The sequence below is a fragment of the Gorilla gorilla genome, chromosome 6, assembly GCF_029281585.2.
Source record: "Gorilla gorilla gorilla isolate KB3781 chromosome 6, NHGRI_mGorGor1-v2.1_pri, whole genome shotgun sequence".
Classification (NCBI taxonomy): domain Eukaryota; kingdom Metazoa; phylum Chordata; class Mammalia; order Primates; family Hominidae; genus Gorilla; species Gorilla gorilla.
This window is the reverse complement of record NC_073230.2, coordinates 143,306,565-143,320,902: the sequence shown is the minus strand read 5'-3', so window position 1 is coordinate 143,320,902 and position 14,338 is coordinate 143,306,565. Positions and strand designations below refer to the sequence as shown.

The 14,338-nt window shown below is 38.9% G+C and overlaps 1 protein-coding gene across 1 annotated transcript in view; it reads right to left on the bottom strand.

Moving 5' to 3' along the window:
- The window catches only part of LRGUK (leucine rich repeats and guanylate kinase domain containing), a 137,429-nt gene that overhangs the window by 12,213 nt on the left and 110,878 nt on the right, over window positions 1–14,338 (bottom strand). The window contains exons 17-18 of the mRNA XM_031013095.3: window positions 4,763–4,851; window positions 3,338–3,463 (exon numbers count right to left, since the gene is read on the bottom strand). Of these exons, the coding sequence (XP_030868955.2) occupies window positions 3,338–3,463; window positions 4,763–4,851 (215 nt within the window). The remainder of the gene's footprint in view (window positions 1–3,337; window positions 3,464–4,762; window positions 4,852–14,338) is intronic.

The window sequence follows — 14,338 nt, the reverse complement described above, 5'->3', positions numbered from 1 at the left end:
TTCTATGCCAGAATGTTAGGTCCCTTTAATTTAATTTAATTTAATTTAATTTAATTTAATTTAATTTAATTATCTATTTGAGACAGGGTCTGTCACCCAGGCTGGAATGCAATGGTGCAATCATGGCTCACTGCAGCTTTAACCTCTTGTGCTCAAGCCATCCTCCCACCTCAGTCTCCTGAGTAGCTGAGACGACAGGCACATACCACCATTCCCAGCTACTTTTTTTTTTTTTTTTTTTTTTTTTGGTAGAAACAGAGTCTCATTATGTTGCCGAGGCTAGTCTTGAACTCCTGGGCTCAAATGATCCAATCCTTCTACCTTGCCTTCCCAAAGTACTGGAATTAGAGGTGTGAGCCACTGCACCAGGCCTAGGCTCCCTTTATACAGAGCAAAGTCTCCTAGGAGACCTTGTTTCCCAATCTCTTGCTCCCGCCTAAGTTTACTGAGCTTGCCCAAGAAGCACTTGCTAGAGAAGAGTAAACTGAGACCAATATTGCCAACATCTGGCTCTTCCAGTCACCAGACAAATCTCTCCTCTACTTCCTGCATTGGGAAAGTGTTATTATTAACCTATGCATGGGATCTTCTCTTTAGATTTATACCTAGAGTGAGTCTTTTGCCCTAAATATAGCAGTAGATGCATTTATGTTTTATGGGATAGAGCTTTTTATCAAATGATAGATGCATAAAGATGTTCTTCCATCTTTTAGTGAAAAATGCAATAACCCAAAGTGATAAAGATATAGTGCATACGATAGTAGCTTATATGTATAACATATAAATTAAATACATACATAACATATAACTATGTAGCATGTTAAAGGGAACACAGAAAGAATGTGAAAAGAAAAATTTCACTGGATTTTTATACAGGTCGTATTAGTTTGCTCCGGCTGCCATAACAAGATACCATGAACTGAGTGGCTTAAACAATGGAAATTGATTGTCTCACAGTTATGGAGGCCGAAAGTCCAAAGTCAAGGTGTCAGCAGGGCACCTTGGGTCTGTGAGGGAGAATTGTTCCGGGCCTCTCTCATCACTTCCGGTGGTTTGCTGGCAAGCTTTGGTGCTCCTTGGCTTCTGCCCCATCACCCCAATCTGAGTCTTCATCACAAGGTATTCTCCCTATGTGTGTGCCTGTGTCCAAATTTCTCCTTTTTACAAGGACAGCCTTACTGGCTTAGGAGCCCACCCTACTCCAATATGACCTCATCTTAAATTACATCTGCAGTGACCCTATGTCCAAATAAGGTCACATTCTGAGATCCTGGGGGTCAGGACTCCAACATATGAAATTGGGGGAATGGGGGACAGCTCAAACCATAACACATATGTTTTGGGAAAGAATATGTCTGCATTTAAGACACACATCAAAAAAGACATCACAGAGCAAGTTCTGTCTTTCAACAATGATTTTTCCTTTGTGTCAAAGTATTGAATGAATACTCATTGAAAGTCTGAAGAAAGAATGTGGTGGAGTTAAAAGACATATGCATGACCACGGGTGAAGTGTGAGACTTGAGCCACAGGCCTGACCCCTTTTACCATGGGAAGAGATGATGTGTAAACCTACTGCAGCCCATTAGGCCATTTTGTTTTCTCTTTTTTGCTGTATTCCCATCTGCCTACCTCACTGTACTAACAATTCAGAGCTCAAACAAATCCTCAGAGATCACAGTTTCAACATGGTTACAGAAAGCTAATTAACTAATTATAATGCTAGGGTCTCTAATCTCTAGTGAAATGTGCAGACTGAGAGGGGACCATTTAGAGGGGACAGCTATTTTTCATCATCAAAATTATGGAAGGAAATCCCAAGTGTCAGAACAATAAAACTCAGAAATAAAGGAAAGCATTGCTCATTTTAAAAGTTTTCATTCTCATTATGATGTATCACCATCATAAAATATCCCTTTTTTGTGACAGACTTCTAAAATAACTTTGTAAAGTTATGCTAATGCTTCAAAAATTATAAAAATGCTCATTGTTGAAAATACAGGCGGTGAACAAAAAAACAAAAACTGGCCATAATCTTATCACTAGAAGATAATAACATAATATTTTAGTGTAAATCCTTTTACTTTCTCATTTATTGAATATTTCATTAAATTCTTATGGATTTTTAATAGTTTTTTAGGATATAGAAATAAAATATATATCCCTGTGCAAATAATTTAGGTGTTACAGGAAAAAAGGATAAAGAAGAAAAATAAAATAACTGGTAATTCTAGAGAAATAGCCACTGTTCACATTTTGGTGAGCTTTCTTCCAGTCACTTTGTGTGTCCATTACATTGCCATGTGTTTGGATGCTCCACAGAGACTGCCATACCCACAGCCCCCTTCTGAAGAGTTTTCCACTTGGTTTGCTGTCACTGGTCTGACCACAGAATACTGGCTAAAGGATAGGTGCCTGACATAGGGACAGCCAATCTATAGACCAGCCAGCAACCTATGAGGGCCCTGGTTAGAGATCTCTACCCAAGAGGGGCACCCCATAGTAGATGGCAATTGACCCAACCAGCCAGATCTTTGTGAAAATTTGTTTTCAAGACCTACAGCGAGATGGTCAGCTGCAGTGACAGGAGCAACTGAAGGAGAAACAAAATGTAGTAGAATGTTCTCAAAAGCACAGTGCTACAATCAGCAATGGAGGCTCTGTTGTGGTCTATATGGGGCCCTCAGCATAAACATTTTCAGCTTTTGAGCCACACTATGACATATTAAACACTGAGACCCTGAAATGGCCTTTTATGTATTGCACTTCCATTGGTAAACATTTTGAAATACAGCGTCATACTAATCAGAATCGTTGGTTGCAAATACAGACACTCTTTGTCCAAGGTGAATATTAAAAAGGGAATTAGTGGAAGGCTACGGGGTACTTTATGAAATTAATGGAAACTAGAGAACCTGGCCTTAAAATGAGGCGGGAACAAAGGTAAGCTAGGAACCAAGAACACAGCCGAATCACAGTACAGGAAGAGATTAGCAGAACATCATTGCCTGCCTTACCACAATGGATGTCTGCGCTCTTCCTCTGAAATCTCGGTTCTTCTGCTACTGGCGACTTGAATAGCCTCTAACTGCCCCTGTGTCTTTCTATCACTCCCTCAAGATTCAAGGTCCCAGATAAAAGCTTCCAATGGTGAACCTAGGTTATATGCCTGGGCCCTCCACAGAGGGGCAGGGTCTACTCCCTTCAAATTCTACAGCGGGAGTTAGGACCCTGCTTCCCAGTTTTAGGATTTCTCTGAAGCTTAGAGATGAGTACCATAATTTTAACTAACCAGCAGAAAATAGCCAATTCCATCCAACAAAACACCTCAACTCACCTCTTTTCAGGATATGGTCCAAATGGAGGCTTAAAATAGTCTTCACAAAGATCAAAACTTTTCCGGAGTTCTTCTAAAGTTGTATAATAGTGTAGACCACTGGTGAGAGGTGCTGGTACTGGACCCCTGGAATTGGAAATTAAAAAAAAAAAAAAAAAAAAGGATTTTGTAAAGATACCAAGTGTACACACATGTATACCTAAATATCCCAGATAAACACAAATGCCAATGAGATCTATGTGAAATAATGTAATATATCCACTCAGAAACATGCACATCAGAGCTTCTCTAAGTCATTGGCATCATTACATTCTAATTTGAAGGTTAAGTAAATATTCATTGCTGTGAATATTCCATGGCCATTAAAGTACTAATATAGGCAAATTATCTTCCTGGAGATTCCCTAGTCCATTTGTTATGCAAGGGCTAGCAATATATCAACTGCTATAAAAGTTAAAAATAGGTGTTTTCCAACTTTATTTATAATCTAATGCTTTGAAATGGTATCCAAGTAAAATATTTCTAAAAATTCTACCATTATACGTTCAACTAAACTCTAGCATAAAATATCCTTTTTCATCTATTCATATGTGCTGTATGCAAGTCTGTTCCCTCAGACTGACTTGAAAGAAAAAGAATCATTAGCCATTTTTCGTGAATAAACCCTGCTGTTCTTCAGACTTGCTAGAGTTGCTATGTGCAAAGCAGCCCAGTTGCATATAAATGCAGGCAAATTCAAAGCATCTATCTGCCTTTGTGATGACCCATTTGGAACTCATATTTAAAATTGCATAGTTTCTCTGTCCAGAGTGTTCGAACAGGCCTGGCATTCTGCTGGGCAGTGGTCACCTAGGCTCAGCTTCAGCTGCTCTGGGGGACAGTGTCTCACTCCTGGCCACCATCCTCCCAATCCCCCATACAAATTTGCATATATCACACAGCCTGTCTTTTGAATCTGACTATCCAAAGATAGCCTACCAACATGAAGAAAATTAATCACTCTGTTTTGACATGGCAGCAAACAAGTGAACAAAAATGTAATTTTATTTATATTGATGAAAGATTCTCAATAGATAACTTAAAATTACAAACAATAAAAAGAACCGAAACAATCATGCAAGGAAAAGGATAGACGATAGTTAAAGGTGGTGAAGCCACAACTCCAGATTAATCACCCGTCTTCTTCTTGCAAAGAAATATTCTTGGCAATCTTCAAAAAATCATCAATTTCTAGTAGCTATGAGCATATTGTGCCTTTTAAAAATGTATACAAATGAAAAGGAAATACAACTTCTAGAACTGGGTTTACTGCTGAATCACTGGGTCCATTTTAGGACAGAGGTCTCTGTCCACGATTTCGGATTCATTTGATCTATTTGAACACTAGGAAATCAATCTAAAGTTGCTCATGTGATAAATTGCTACCTTTGAAATAGGAGTGTGTGATCAGGGCGTATCCTTCCCATTAGAGCTTGCCGGGCTGCCTCATGCTGTCTGTGTATAGAATCTCTTTCCTAGGTAAGAAATGTCATTAGAAAATTGCATTGATGTTAAAAATGTCAGATGATTAAAACATCTATGATAATTCTCTTTGGTAGTAGAGATTGACAAATATGTGGAAAGAAAAAGGGGGAAAAGGCATAAAAAACGATTGATATTCACTCAGGAAAAAGAAAAGAGCCAACTTTATAAATAAAGCCAAAGTATTTTTATAAAGACTGTAATATAATATATAAACTCTATTTGACATCTAAATAATAATATGGCAATTTTTATTCACATTTTATGTGTGCATTTTTATCTTTCTAATGAGATTATAAACTTCTCAAAGGTACAGACTATTATGGTCTTTTTAGTCTTCCCAGATCTCAGCACATATAGTAGCTAACTGATTGAATTAACATAGCCACCAAAGTTTAATTATGATCCGGAAATAGGAAAAATTTATGGGGGCGGTCTTTCTCTCATTATTTCACAAATATCACTATCATTGTTTAGTAAGCATTTAATGGGGATACAGATACATACAAGATAGTCTCTGCATTCAAAAGGTTTATGGTCTGGTGGCAAAAGGCAACAAAAAAGGAGGAAATAAAACCCAGATGGCACATGTTGTTTTATAAATAACAGAGGATGCATTGATACACAGATCACCTGATGGAGTATGACCTATTTAGCAATTGTCCAGGTACTGGATTTCCTCCCTTAAAGCAAACCTAATACATAAAGTTCTTAATTTACAGAAAAGATAAATTAACAAGTGATTCTTTGTTTTACATAAAAGACTTACTGACAGGAGGATTTATAATGGTATTTATTTAAACAGCAAGTACACTTAAAATACATTAATCTTTGCATTGTATGTATTTTGCTTCCAGTAACTTAATCTGAAATAAGCCTTGCTGTTTTGATTTTTATGTCATTACCAGGCTCCACTATAAATTGGCATTCACTTAAAATTTCACAAGAAATAACAACAAACAAGCGTGCAAGGGAAAGGATAGACGATAGTTAAAGGTGGTGAAACCACAACTCCAGATTAATCACCTGTCTTAGCCTTGGGGGCTAGCATAGTTTCAAGTGTTTGTTTGCGTGTCTTTAGGGGAAGTTTTTAAAAATCAATTTTTAAGAATTAAGTTGATGTGATTGTAAAAACATTGTTGCATCACAATAACTGATCTGTAGCGATGCCAAGACTGACACATCTAACATCGCTGGAAATAAGTCATATCCCAGAGAGATCAGAATCCCTTTTGTCACTGCTGTATCCCCTGCACACAGCACACACACTTTAGCACAAAGCAGGACCTCAATAAACCACTTTAATGCACAACAGTATAAATTTGGGGGGGATAATATAAAGAGTGAATAATGTTTACCATTTTTTATAACCTGGATTAGAATTTGCTGTCAACTATTCCTAGCTTGAAAAAGTCTAGGCCAAGCTTTTGAAATTGTTCCTTAGAGACCATGACACATGAGCGCTAACGTGGGCTCACTGAACACACTCTCTTGTGGATACTTGATTACCAAAATCATTTTACTTTTTCCCTGAGCTCTGTGTTTCTATGTAAACAAGATGAGGAGAAAATTGTATTGGGAAAGTCAGGGGAGGATGTAATGAGAGAAGAAAGGAACAAGCCCTATTTACATTTCACCATTTAAAAACTACAGGTTTAAATAATTCCATGAATATATCTAAATAGCTTGACATTACTATAAAATAACTATATATTAACCAAGTCTGCTGTGAATTTACTTTATTTTTTGTGTTTGTTGTTATTCACTCTCCCATGAATTTATTATTTTGCTGGGAATCACTTTATAGTAGTACACCATTTACTACTGTGATTTCATTTTATACCTCCCTTACTTTTTCCCTTATTTATGCTTAATTTATATTTTATTATAACTGAGAAGATGACAGTGGTAGTGGCAGCATACTTTTTGGATCTTCTAGAATTCCACATAAAAATAAACATAGCAACTAAATAGCGAAATCAAAAACATGTCAAAAAACTTACAACAAAACCAGGTGACTGGGTATCTCCTCAAACCCCAAAATACAGGTGGGGCTTTCATAACCACAACACCTGCATGGTATCAGTATCTATGCAGGAGGAAGTCAGATGATAGCCACAACACCTGCATGATGTGAGTGTCTATGCAGAAGGAAGCTGAAGGAAGCAGCATGGTGACTGAAAGACCTGGAAACAGGGGAATGCCAAGACAGCTGAAAAATATTCACTGAAAAGCAAAGCAGGGCAATCTGGGAAGCACAGCTGAAATAGAAGAGGGGTTGTTCCCATTCCAGTAGTGTTTGAGTATAAGAAGTCATAGGAACTTTTTATTTATTTATTTATTTATTTTTGTTTTGTTTTTTGTTTGTTTTTATTATTATACTTTAAGTTCTAGGGTACATGTGCACAACGTGCAGGTTTGTTACATATATATACATGTGCCATGTTGGTGTGCTGCACCCATTAACTCGTCATTTACATTAGGTATATCTCCTAATGCTATCCCTCCCCCTGCCCCCCACCCCTGTGATGTTCCCCACCCTGTGTCCAAGTGTTCTCATTGTTCAATTCCCACCTGTGAGTGAGAACATGCAGTGTTTGATTTTCTGTCCTTGCGATAGTTTGCTCAGAATGATGGTTTCTAGCTTCATCCATGTCCCTACAAAGGACATGAACTCATCCTTTTTTATGGCTGCGTAGTATTCGTGGTGTATATGTGCCACATTTTCTTAATCCAGTCTATCATTGATGGACATTTGGGTTGGTTCCAAGTCTTTGCTATTGTGAATAGTGCTGCAATAAACATATGTGTGCATGTGTCTTTATAGCAGCATCATTTAAATCTTTTGGGTATATGCCCAGTAATGGGATGGCTGGGTCAAATGGTATTTCTAGTTCTAGATGCTTGAGGAATCACCACACTGTCTTCCACAATGCTTGGACTAGTTTACAGTCCCACCAACAGTGTAAAAGCATTCCTATTTCTCCACATCCTCTCCAGCACCTGTTGTTTCCTGACTTTTTAATGATCACCATTCTAACTGGTATGAGATGGTATCTCACTGTGGTTTTGATTTGCATTTCTCTGATGGCCAGTAATGATGAGCATGTTTTCATGTGTCTGTTGACTGCATAAATGTCTTCTTTTGAGAAGTGTCTGTTCATATCCTTTGCCCAATTTTTGATGGGGTTGTTTGATTTTTTTCTTGTAAATTTGTTTAAGTTCTTTGTAGATTCTGGATATTAGCCCTTTGTCAGATGGGTAGATTTTAAAAATTTTCTCCCATTCTGTAGGTTGCCTGTTCACTATGATGGTAGTTTCTTTTGCTGTGCAGAAGCTCTTTAGTTTAATTAGATCCCATTTGTCAATTTTGGCTTTTGTTGCCATTGCTTTTGGTGTTTTAGTCATGAAGTCCTTGCCCATGCCTATGTCTTGAATGGTATTGCCTAGGTTTTCTTCTAGGATTTTTATGGTTTTCGGTCTAACATTTAAGTCTTTAATCCATCTTGAATTAATTTTTGTATAAGGTGTAAGGAAGAGATCCAGTTTCAGCTTTCTACATATGGCTAGCCAGTTTTCCCAGCACCATTTATTAAATAGGGAATCCTTTCCCCATTTCTTGTTTTTGTCAGGTTTGTCAAAGATCAGATGGTTGTAGATGTGTGGTATTAATTCCAAGGGCTCTATTCTGTTCCATTGGTCTATATCTCTGTTTTGGTACCAGTACCATGCTGTTTTGGTTACTGTAGCCTCGTAGTGTAGTTTGAAGTCAGGTAGCGTGATGCCTCCAGCTTTGTTCTTTTGGCTTAGGATTGTCTTGGCAATGCGGGCTCTTTTTTGGTTCCATATGAACTTTAAAGTAGTTTTTTCCAATTCTGTGAAGAAAGTCATTGGTAGCTTGATGGGGATGGCATTGAATCTATAAATTACCTTGGGCAGTATGGCCATTTTCACAATATTGATTCTTCCTATCCATGAGCATGGAATGTTCTTCCATTGGTTTGTGTCCTCTTTTATTTTGTTGAGCAGTGGTTTGTAGTTCTCCTTGAAGAGGTCGTTTACATCCCTTGTAAGTTGGATTCCTAGGTATTTTATTCTCTTTGAAGCAATTGCGAGTGGGAGTTCACTCATGATTTGGCTCTCTGTTTGTCTGTTATTGGTGTATAGGAATGCTTGTGATTTTTGCACATTGATTTTGTATCCTGAGAACTTGCTGAAGCTCCTCATCAGCTTAAGGAGATTTTGGGCTGAGACAATCGGGTTTTCTAAATATACAATCATGTCATCTGCAAAGAGGGACAGTTTGACTTCCTCTTTTCCTAATTGAATACCTTTTATTTCTTTCTCCTGCCTGATTGCCCTGGCCAGAACTTCCAACACTATGTTGAATAGGAGTGGTGAGAGAGGGCATCCCTGTCTTATTCCAGTTTTCAAAGGGAATGCTTCCAGTTTTTGCCCATTCAGTATGATATTGGCTGTGGGTTTGTCATAAATAGCTCTTATTATTTTGAGATATGTCCCATCAATACCTAGTTTATTGACAGTTTTTAGCATGAAGGGCTGTTGAATTTTGTCAAAGGCCTTTTCTGCATGTATTGGGAGAATCGTGTGGTTTTTGTCTTTGGTTCTGTTTATATGATGGATTACGTTTCTTGATTTGCGTGTGTTGAACCAGCCTTTTATCCCAGGGATGAAGCCAACTTGATTGTGGTGGATAAGCTTTTTGATGTGCTGCTGAATTTGGTTTGCCAGTATTTTATTGAGGATTTTTGCATTGATGATCATCAGGGATATTGGTCTAAATTCTCTTTTTTTTGTTATGTCTCTGCCAGGCTTTGGTATCAGGATGATGTTGGCTTCATAAAATGAATTAGGAAGGATTCCCTCTTTTGTTATTGATTGGAATAATTTCAGAAGGAACGGTACCAGCTCCTCTTTATACCTCTGGTAGAATTTAGGTGTGAATCCATCTGGTCCTGGACTTTTTTTGGTTGGTAGGCTATTAATTATTGCCACAATTTCAGGATCTGTTATTGGTCTATTCAGGGATTCAGCTTCTTCCTGGTTTAGTCTTGGGAGGGTGTATGTGTCCAGGAATTTATCCATTTCTTCTAGATTTTCTAGTTTATTTGCATAGAGGTGTTTCTAGTATTCTCTGATGGTAGTTTGTATTTCTGTGAGATCCATGGTGATATCCCCTTTATCATTTTTTATTGCATCTATTTGATTCTTCTCTCTTTTCTTCTTTATTAGTCTTGCTAGCGGTCTATCAATTTTGTTGATCCTTTCAAAAAACCAGCTCCTGGATTCATTGATTTTTGAAGGGTTTTTTGTATCTCTATCTCCTTCAGTTCTGCTCTGATCTTAGTTATGTCTTGCCTTCTGCTAGCTTTTGAATGTGTTTGCTCTTGCTTCTCTAGTTCTTTTAATTGTGATGTTAGGGTGTCAATTTTAGATCTTTCCTGCTTTCTCTTGTGGGCATTTAGTGCTATAAATTTCCCTCTACACACTGCTTTAAATGTGTCCCAGATTCTGGTATGTTGTCTCTTTGTTCTCATTGGTTTCAAAGAACATCTTTATTTCTGCCTTCATTTTATTATGTACCCAGTAGTCATTCAGGAGCGGGTTGTTCAGTTTCCATGTAGTTGAGCGGTTTTGAGTGAGTTTCTTAATCCTGAGCTCTAGTTTGATTGCACTGTTGTCTGAGAGACAGTTTGTTATAATTTCTGTTCTTTTACACTTGCTGAGGAGTGCTTTACTTCCAACTATGTGGTCAATTTTGGAATAAGTGTGATGTGGTGCTGAGAAGAATGTATATTCTGTTGATTTGGGGTGGAGAGTTCTGTAGATGTCTCTTAGGTCTGCTTGGTGCAGAGCTGAGTTCAATTCCTGGATATCCCTGTTAACTTTCTGTCTCATTGATCTGTCTAATGTTGACAGTAGAGTGTTAAAGTCTCCCATTATTATTGTGTGGGAGTCTAAGTCTCTATATAGGTCTCTAAGGACTTGCTTTATGAATCTGGGTGCTCCTGTATTGGCTGCATATATATTTAGGATAGTTAGCTCTTCTTGTTGAATTGATCCTTTTACCATTATGTAATGGCCTTCTTTGTCTCTTTTGATCTTTGTTGGTTTAAAGTCTGTTTTATCAGAGACTAGGATTGCAACCCCTGCTTTTTTTTCTGTTTTCCATTTGCTTGGTAGATCTTCCTCCATCCCTTTATTGTGAGCCATGTGTGTCTATGCACGTGAGATGGGTCTCCTGAATACAGCACACTGATGGGTCTTGACTCTTTATCCAATTTGCCAGTCTGTGTCTTTTAATTGGAGCATTTAGCCCATTTACATTTAAGGTTAATATTGTTATGTGTGAATTTGATCCTGTAATTATGATGTTAGCTGGTTATTTTGCTCATTAGTTGATGCAGTTTCTTCCTAGCATCGATGGTCTTTACAATTTGGCATGTTTTTGCAGTGGCTGGTACTGGTTGTTCCTTTCCATTTTAGTGCTTCCTTCAGGAGCTCTTGTAAGGCAGGCCTGGTGGTGACAAAATCTCTTAGCATTTGTTTGTCTGTAAAGGATTTTATTTCTCCTTCACTTATGAAGCTTAGTTTGGCTGGATATGAAATTCTGGGTTGAAAATTCTTTTCTTTAAGAATGTTGAATATTGGCCCCCACTCTCTTCTGGCTTGTAGAGTTTCTGCTGAGATATCTGCTGTTATTCTGATGGGCTTCCCTTTGTGGGTAACCCGACCTTTCTCTCTGGCTGCCCTTACCATTTTTTCCTTCATTTCAAATTTGGTGAATCTGACAATTATGTGTCTTGGAGTTGCTCTTCTAGAGGAGTATCTTTGTGGCATCCTCTGTATTTCCTGAATTTGAATGTTGGCCTGCCTCGCTAGGTTGGGGAAGTTCTCCTGGATAATATCCTGCAGACTGTTTTCCAACTTGGTTCCATTCTCCCAGTCACTTTCAGGTACACCAGTCAGACGTAGATTTGGTCTTTTCACATAGTCCCATATTTTTTGGAGGCTTTGTTCGTTTCTTTTTACTCTTTTTTCTCCAAACTTCTCTTCTCGCTTCATTTCATTCATGTGATCTTCAATCACTGATACCCTTTCTTCCAGTTGATCAAATTGGCTACTGAAGCTTGTGCATGCATAACGTAGTTCTTGTGCCATGGTTTTCAGCTCCATCAGGTCATTTAAGAACTTCTCTACACTGTTTATTCTAGTTAGCCATTCGTCTAATCTTTCATCAAGGTTTTTAGCTTCTTTGCAATGGGTTCCAGCATCCTCCTTTAGCTCGGAGAAGTTTGTTATTACCGATCATCTGAAGCCTTCTTCTCTCGTCAAAGTCATTCTCCGACCAGCTTTGTTCCATTGCTGGCAAGGAGCTGCGTTCCTTTGGAGGAGAAAAGGTGCTCTGATTTTTAGAATTTTCAGCTTTTCTGCTCTGGTTTCTCCCCATCTTTGGTTTTATCTACCTTTGGTCTTTGATGATGGTGACATACAGATGGGGTTTTGGTGTGGATGTCCTTTCTGTTTGTTAGTTTTCCTTCTAATAGTCAGAACCCTCCACTGCAGGTCTGTTGGAGTTTGCTGGAGGTTCACTCCAGACCGTGTTTGCCTGGGTATCACCAGTGGAGGCTGCAGAACAGCAAATATTGCTGAACAGCAGATGTTGCTGCCTGATCCTTCCTCTGGAAGCTTCGTCTCAGAGGGGCACCCGGCTGTATGAGGTGTCAGTTGGCCCCTACTGGGAGGTGCCTCCCAGTTAGGCTACTCGGGGGTCAGGGACCCACTTGAGGAGGCAGTCTGTCTGTTCTCAGATCTCAGACTCTGTGCTGGGAAAACCACTACTCTCTTCAAAGCTGTCAGACAGGGACATTTAAGTCTGCAGAAGTTTCTGCTGCCTTTTGTTCAGCTATGTCCTGCTCCCAGAGGTGGAGTCTACAGAGGCAGGCAGGCCTCCTTGAGCTGTGGTGGGCTCCACCCAGTTCGAGCTTCCCAGCCTCTTTGTTTACCTACTCAAGCCTCAGCAATGGCGGACGCCCCTCCCCCAGCCTTGCTGCCACCTTGCAGGTCGATCTCAGACTGCTGTGCTAGCAGTCAGCGAGGCTGCATGGGTGTGGGACCCTCCAAGCCAGGCACAGGATATAATCTCCTGGTGTGCCATTTGCTAAGGCCATTGGAAAAGTGCAGTATTAGTGTGGGAGTGTCCCAATTTTCCAGGTACCATCTGTCATGGCTTCCCTTTGCTAGGAAAGGGAATTCCCCAACCCCTTGCGCTTCCCAGGTGAGGCAATGCCCCGCTCTGCTCTGTGGGCTGCACCCACTGTCTGACAAGCCCCAGCAAGATGAACCTGGTACCTCAGTTGGAAATGCAGAAATCACCCATCTTCTGTGTCGCTCATGCTGGGAGCTGCAGACTGGAGCTGTTCCTATTCAGCCATCCTGGAACCTCCAGAAGTCATAGGAACTTCTAAAGTAGCTGGGTCAACTGTGAATTCTTGAAACTGACCCCCTGGGGCCCCTTGCTAAGACAGGCTCCGCACTCAGAGAAGGTGATGGGAGTGGAATAAAAATGTATTAGAATGGATCAAACAGAAACAAAAGAAAGAGAAGGCCTAGACCAAAGGGGTGGGATCAGAGGAGAACAGAGCCAGGAAATCCCAGGAAAAAAGCTGTCATGTATTTTGATACTATTTGAAGGGATTGTGCTCCCTTCTAAAAGTCTGAGAAAACTAATTTCACATAAAAATGAGCAACAGAAAGTATCTAGTGGAATCCCAAAGTTATTGTGAGAGAAAAAGGAGGAGAGTAACATTCTAACAGACAATGAAACAGACAATGAAAGCTTTCATATAAAACCAGAAAAAAAAATCTGCAATCTACTATTTCAGAATAAACGAAACATTAAGAAAATGACACAAAACATCAAGGAACAGATAAATTACAATTTTAAAAACTCATGAACTAGGTGGCAGAACTCAGGAAAGAATTAGAAATAAAGAAAAAAACCCACCTCAGAAACGAAAACTAAACTAGAAGAAATACAAGAGTGAATAAACATAACAAACAATGGTTTAAGAAAAATAGAATGTAAGCAGGCTAAAAAATTTTAAATAAAAAAGAAATGAATACAGGTAAAAAAGGACTCAAGAGAAAATGATGAATATTTAAGATAAAGAAGACTCAACATACAAACAACAGGCATCCTTGACAAAATAAACAAAACAAGGAAACAGGGTAATGATAAAAACTACAATTCCAGTATAAAGTACAAGTGTATCACACACTGTTATCCACATACAAGAACTCAGGAAATATTGTTCCCATAATCCCTCTTGTATCTAGTAAAGAATAAGCTTAGACAACAAAAAACTAGAGCAGCGTTGACCTATGGTCTAATGATGAGTATTAAGTATGTACATACTTGAGAACTAAGACAAAAGGAGAGTATTCAATGACTATGCT